General features: G+C 46.7%; 1 protein-coding gene across 1 annotated transcript; it reads left to right on the top strand.

The window, feature by feature from the left end:
* The first annotated feature begins 247 nt into the window (after positions 1-247).
* Positions 248-6,272, top strand: EPCAM (epithelial cell adhesion molecule). Its single transcript, XM_030945284.1, has 9 exons — positions 248-553; positions 871-978; positions 1,560-1,800; positions 2,085-2,150; positions 3,350-3,413; positions 3,792-3,893; positions 4,057-4,254; positions 4,650-4,691; positions 5,765-6,272. The coding sequence occupies exons 1-9, from the start codon at positions 490-492 to the stop codon at positions 5,804-5,806; spliced, it is 927 nt and encodes a 308-aa protein (XP_030801144.1). The 5' UTR covers positions 248-489; the 3' UTR covers positions 5,807-6,272.
* The last annotated feature ends 393 nt before the right edge of the window (positions 6,273-6,665 follow it).

Raw genomic sequence — 6,665 nt, 5'->3', positions numbered from 1 at the left:
TCCCCTGCCCGCGTGTCACAGCACAAACACGCCCGGGAGCTCCCGGGGATGAGTAACACTTTCCCCTGGGCGGCGGGGGCCACTGTCCCCGGCTCCCCGCCACCCCTCCGCCCAGGCGGGGCGGTTTCACAGCCCGGCTACGGAGCGGGCACGGCCGCTCCCCCATGCCTCCCGCAGGAGAGGCGCTGCTGAGGCCGGGAGCGGGTCCCGCCCTGCCCATCCAGTTTCGCCCAGGTGCGGCGGGAGGAGGGGGCGGCGGTGGTTTAAGAGCGCGCCCGGCGGGCCCGGGGGAGGAGCCGCCGCTGCTGCCGCTCCCCCCGCGCGTCCTCCCAGGTGTAACCGGAGCCGGGAGGGCGCGGCGCAGCCACCACCAGCACCTGCGGAACCTGTCGGGCAGCTCGCAGCGCTCCGCCGCTCCGCGCACACACCGCTCCCGCTCTGCCCGCGTCCCCGAGGACTCCCTCGGCCTCCCCGCCGCCCACCCCAGCCATGAAGCCGCTCTGCGGGGCCGCGCTGCTGCTGCTGCTCTGCCTTGCCGCCACCGCCCGGAGCTGTGAGTGCCCGCACCCGCCCGTCCGCTCCGCACCCCGGGACCCCCTCCCGGCCCCGCTGTCGGCAGGGCCGCTCCGCTGGGTGCCCTGTGCCCCGAACGGCGACACCATTCCCCCGTAGCGGGCAGGAGCGCCCGGCCCCCATAGCGCCCCTTTGTCCGCGCCCCGAGGGGAGCCCCGGTGCTCGGGAAGGGAGGGAAGGAAGGAGGGAGGCCGGGGGGACGCGGGGGGTGCGGGCACGCCACGCCCGGCCGGCCCGGGGCGGCTTTGTCCTGCCGTGGGGTGGCGGTGCCCGCTCACGGCCGCGCTTCCCTCGCAGCGTGTGTGTGCGAGAAGAACAAGCGCGTCACCGACTGCAGGACGGACGGCAGCGGCCGGTGTATCTGCCAAGCCATCGGCTCCGGAGCCACCGTGGACTGCTCCACCCGTGAGTAGAAGGGCACGGCAGGGTGGGTGGCACGGAAGCGAGCCCGCGGAGCGCCGGGGAATTTGTGGGAATGACCGCTGAGGTCCCAGCAAACAATGGAGGCAAGGAAGGAGTTGTTCTTCCTGGTCTCCCAGGTCAGCTGGTGTTGGAAGAGAAGCGATCAGGGTTTCTCTGCTTGTACTGCTGTAGGCTCACGCCTCCTCCTCAGTATTGGTTCTCCAGTGGCAAGAATTTCTTGAAGATGAACGTTTAGCTTCCTTACAAGCGCTTATCCTCACTTTTCCTACAAATCTAGAGGGGGTAGAGCCTTGGGACAAGACCCACTCTGGGTTCAAGCTCAGCTGTGAGGAATGGAAACTGTAAATCCTATGGCTGGACTTGTTGGCCTTTGCCTTGAGAGGCTCACATACCGCAGTTGTATTGATTTTATGCACCACCTACACATTAGCCATCTGCTCTGCCGTGTAAGGGCTTCGAATCTGGTTGCCGCTGGTGTAACCCGGTGCTTGTACGGACTCGGAGCTCTGGTTTGGACATGCGTGCTCTGCCACTGCATAACGCGACTTTCTGGTTGTTTTTAGTGACTTCAAAATGCCTGCTGATGAAAGCAGAAGTGATGGGCTCCAAGTCGGGTCGTCGTGAGAAACCGAAAGATGCGTTTGAAGATACCGATGGTCTCTATGATCCCGAGTGTGAAAACACTGGTGCTTTCAAGGCGAAGCAGTGCAATGGAACCACCTGTTGGTGTGTGAATACTGCTGGAGTTAGGAGAACTGACAAACACGATGCAGACTTGAAGTGCAATCAATTAGTCAGAACGATGTAAGTCTTTCAACAGGGTGTGCTGTGACACGAAAACATTCCTGTGTGAGGCTCTGCCTTGTGTGAATGATGCACTGGGGATGAATGAAGATGGAGCAATCAACCCTTGGTTACTTGGCTGGGTTTTTTTCTTCAGAAACAGGGAGATATTCAGTGGGTTTGGAAGAGACTTTGCTTGCCTTGGTTTCGTCTCATTGTTCTGGTCTTTTAGCCTGGGGTTAGTTTTTTTTTGTTGTTGTTGTTTTTTATATGCATGTACTTCAAGAATATTCATTGTACTTCAGGTGGATCATCATTGAAATGAAACATGCTGAGAGAAATGCTCCTCTGAATGCTGAATCTTTAAAGAAGTAAGTGATGATAGTAATATGTCATGGTAGTGTATGTATGTTCCAGTAGATATGTAGTGTATTTCTAAACAGTTGCTATAAGCAGTGACAGACCTGTGAACTCACTTGTAAGACATTTTAGAAGCAAGCTGCAAATTTTTTATAGAATTGCTTTAATTTGTATTGGAAACAAATTAGCTTAAACTAAAGGGATTCCCTTCCATTTGAAATTGATTGCTAGTTTTTTCCCTTCTCAAATCAATATACTAACAGAAATGGAAGGTAATGGTGATCAGAAAGCAAACTGACAAAAATGGCAGAATGACTCTATAGAAGCAGCAGGAGGAAAACGAGAGTTTAGCCTTTTTTTTTTTTTTTTTTTCCATTTTGTTAAAACCCCACTTGTAGCTATTAGATCACCTCCTTTCCAGAACAAAAGCTGCTGCCCTCTAGCTCTTCTTCTGAATTCTTCAAACTGGTAAAGCTCTTTTGTCTAACACAGGTGTTTATTTTACAGTAAGTGCATCTTCAATGTTAGGAGTTATTGAACTCTTGTATGAAGAGAGTGCAGTGGGTTTGGTTGGGGCAGAGTTAATTTTTTTGGTAGCAGTTGGTGTGGTGCTGTGTTTTAGACCAAAATGGTGTTGATGAATTCAGCAGTGCTTTAGCTGCTGCTGAACAGCACTTACATAATGCCAAGGCCTTCTCAGACTCTCACTCTGCTGCCCCAGTGAGTAGGGTGGGGATGGGCCAGAGGCTGGGAGGGGGACAGGCTGACCTGAATTGACTGAACAGGTAGCCTATATTGTATAATGCCATGTTCAGCAATAAATCCGGGGGAAAGTCTTTTCCCAAGTAGCCACTGCGCAGAGGTTTGCTGGATGTTGATCTGTCAGTGATGACTGATTGCTTTTACATCACTTGAGGTTTTGTATTTCCCCCACCCAGCCCTTTCACTTCCCAGACTGTTTTTATTTTAAACGATGAGGGTTGTTCTGTTTTTTGGGGTTTTTTTTCCCCTTGCTTTTGCCCTTCTGATTCTTTTCCTGATCCTGCTAGGGAGAAGTGAGTGAAAGACGAGGTGAGGGTTTAGATGCTAGCTGAGCTCCACCCACCACAGAGACTGCAGGAGCAAACAATTGCACCAGTCTTCTCTACTTGTCAAATGATATATGTGAAAAAATACTGTTTTTACAGCCATGGCTTTGGTGTCCTTGCAGGTTTTTCACGGATACCATTACCAGTCGTTACCAGCTGGATGGCCGCTACATAACCAATGTTCTGGTAAGGGGCACAGAGAGTTTAGTAAAGTATCAGAACTTCATTTTGTTGTGAGTAACTCCCAGAACTCGTGTCTGACTAATGCAGTACAGCATGAGTTCTAGTAGAAGCTCTCAAAATGGCGAGCAGTTAGCCAATAGCTGTATCTGAACAGAAATGCTGAGAAGTGACACTGCTCTCCTTAGTGTGTAGATAACTTCTTTGCTTCAGTAGAAGTGAAGTGGAATTTGAATCCTACTGTAAACAGTTGGCTTGAGTTCAAGAACTATAAACTTTATCCAGGATGCAAGTTCACAAACTGGATCATAATGTTTTGGTGATTATTCAATAGCTGGATTTAAAGTACCTCTTTTTAATACCACATTATATTTTTTTTTCCAGTATGAAAACCCTATTATTACTATTGATTTGAAGCAAAACGCCTCACAAAAATTAGTTGGAGATGTGGATATAGCTGATGTGGCCTACTACTTTGAGAAAGATGTAAGTGTGTCATGGGTCAAACCAGAGGCTGGGTTTGTGTCTTGCACTGCACTCTGGAGTCTTGGCTGTGTGCTGGCTAAAGCCAGGTGAATTATTCCTGTGGTGAGATAAATGCCTTACTCCAATGTGACTGAGCAAGTCTGTCTTTTCCTATCTGCTTTAGGTGAAAGGTCAGTCCATCTTTCATAATAATGCTGGGATAAATGTCAGCATTGACAACGAGCCGGTGAAGCTTGAGAAGACAGTGGTCTACTACGTTGATGAAATAGCACCAGAGTTCTCCATGAAGTCCCTGACTCCCGGCCTCATTGCTGTCATTGTAGTGGTACTGGTAGCAATAGTGGCTGCAATTGTTGTCCTGGTAAGTTCTAGCAAAGCTGCCAAGCAGAATGGTGCTGGTAACAATTTGGGAAACAACAGCACATATGTTTGGATTCTGATGTCTTCCTTTATAAATTGGCTTGCTCTTTCAGACGTGGGAGGTGGGAAACCACCGGTGATGGGCACACTGTCACTGTTTCAGGTTACAGCTGAAGGGTGTCACCCGGAAAACAAGTACTGGGAACAATTCACGGAGGTGAACAAAGTTCTTCCTGGTTTAAAAAAGTAGTTGAGAGCGACAAACAACCTCGTTTGTACCTACCTCACATTGGAAGGATAGGGAACAGGCAGCTCCGAGTTTGTGCTTTAAAGTCAAAACCAGATAAAGTTACATGTATAGCAAGACTTAAAAAACATTGCATCCTTCTGTTACAGGTCCTGACAAGGAGGAGGAAAGGGAAGTACGTGAAAGCTGAGGTAATTAATTTCTGTTCCTGGTGTGTGTGTGGGGAGTAGCTTGACCACAATCCAGAAACTTTTAAGTTTGCTGTAGGTTAAAAACTGGCTTTGGGTGCCTCAGATGTGTTCAAGGAGACTGAAAGTATTCAAATTCTGCAGCTAGTTTTCACCTCTGTGTAGTTCTGCACTAGTTTCAAAGGCTTTTCCCAGGGCTGAGGGGGTGGGGCTGGGTTTTTCTGCAAGTTCTGTTTTACATATGTATAGCAAAGGGCTGTGCAATCCACAGGAAGTGCTGATAGTCTTGTTCTGTGACAAGACCTTTACTGAGGTATTTACATGGATCTCACAGTTCCCATTGAGAAGCTGCTTCCCAATGGAATAGCAAATGGTGCTTCACCCAGGTGTGGAGCCTTTTGTGGAGGAATCCAAACAATGTTGTAGCAGCTAAACAGTATTGTCTGTTCCTGCATGTGCCCTAAGTAGTGCTTTCTTCCCTTTTTTTTTCTTCCCTTTTTTTCCTCTTTTTTTCTTCCCTTTTTTTCCTCTTTTTTTCTTCCCTTTTTTTCCTCTTTTTTTCTTCCCTTTTTTTCCTCTTTTTTTCTTCCCTTTTTTTCCTCTTTTTTTCTTCCCTTTTTTTCCTCTTTTTCTTCCCTTTTTTTCCTCTTTTTTTCTTCCCTTTTTTTCCTCTGTTTTTCTTCCCTTTTTTCCTCTGTTTTCTTCCCTTTTTTTCCTCCTTTTTTCCTCCTTTTTCCTCCTTTTTTTTTTTTTCCTCCTTTTTCTCTTTTTCTCTTTTTTCCTCCTTTTTTCTCTCCTTTTTCTCCTCTTTTTTCTCTCCTCTTTTTCTCTCCTCTTTTTCTCTCCTCTTTTTCTCTCCTCTTTTTCTCTCCTCTTTTTCTCTCCTCTTTTTCTCTCCTCTTTTTCTCTCCTCTTTTTCTCTTCCTCCCGTGGGTTCATCATGTTTGGTTCTGTTAGTGTTGCATCAAATCCATTTGCTAATGAAAATCTGGGCTGTTAAGTCCCAATGACTTACTGAGTCTTAAAGTTGAGAAACAGCACAGATGTTGATGTCTCCTCTGCCTCCTCCCCTCCAGGTGAAGGAAATGAACGAAATGCATAGAGGGCTGAATGCTTAACTAAATCAACTGAAGGCAGACCAGATTACAAGAAAGAAGATAAAAACATTGGAGGCATGAATCTTAATTTCCTCCTGAAAGGGAGGCAATTGTGCTCACTTAATGATTGTTAAAACTCTTTAACAGCCAAGACTGGTAACCATTCAGATACATTTACTGTTTGTTGAGAGTTAAATGCTCCATCTTACTCAAGTAAAACTTAGCTATTGCTCCCTGATTTTATTTTTTTTATGATGATGAAACAAGTTGACAACTGCTGTTACTAGGGTTTTGGAGCATACATGCCTAAATGGTTGTTTTACCCTTGTTGGGAGTTTTATTGAAAGTAATGATTTTGTAGCCATGTTGTAATGAGACTGTCTCCTGTGTAACTGAACACAACCTTTTTATGGCAGTTTGTACATATTTGAAGTTGCTGTAACTTTTTTATGACTTGAATTAATAAAACTTTGAAACAGGCTTCTAATTCTTCCATGGTGAAATGATAATCTGCTAAATTATCATGCTTACAAATTTGTAGTTTGATTCCTTAAAGCAAGGAACCTCAGCATAGTTGAAAATATTCTAGAACTCCAATTAGCAGTTTTTATTAGCCATCTGGTATCTCAATAGCATAGTTTTTCTTAAAGCTGTGAAAAGTATGCAACAAGAGTGAAATGATAACACACAGATTGTTGTATAAAAAAATCAGCAGGCTGAGAATGCAGTCATTTCAGGAATTCACGGACTGATCTTTCCAGTGCTATGTAGGTATTTAAAATAAACCTCAACCCTAAGACATCTCTAGTGCAGGGTTGGGGTGGGCAGGCCTGGCATCTGATGGTGAGAGCAGTTTTTACCCCATTTACTGTGATTTTGT

This window comes from Camarhynchus parvulus, chromosome 3, assembly GCF_901933205.1.
Source record: "Camarhynchus parvulus chromosome 3, STF_HiC, whole genome shotgun sequence".
Classification (NCBI taxonomy): domain Eukaryota; kingdom Metazoa; phylum Chordata; class Aves; order Passeriformes; family Thraupidae; genus Camarhynchus; species Camarhynchus parvulus.
This window is presented reverse-complemented; position numbering and strand designations above follow the sequence as displayed.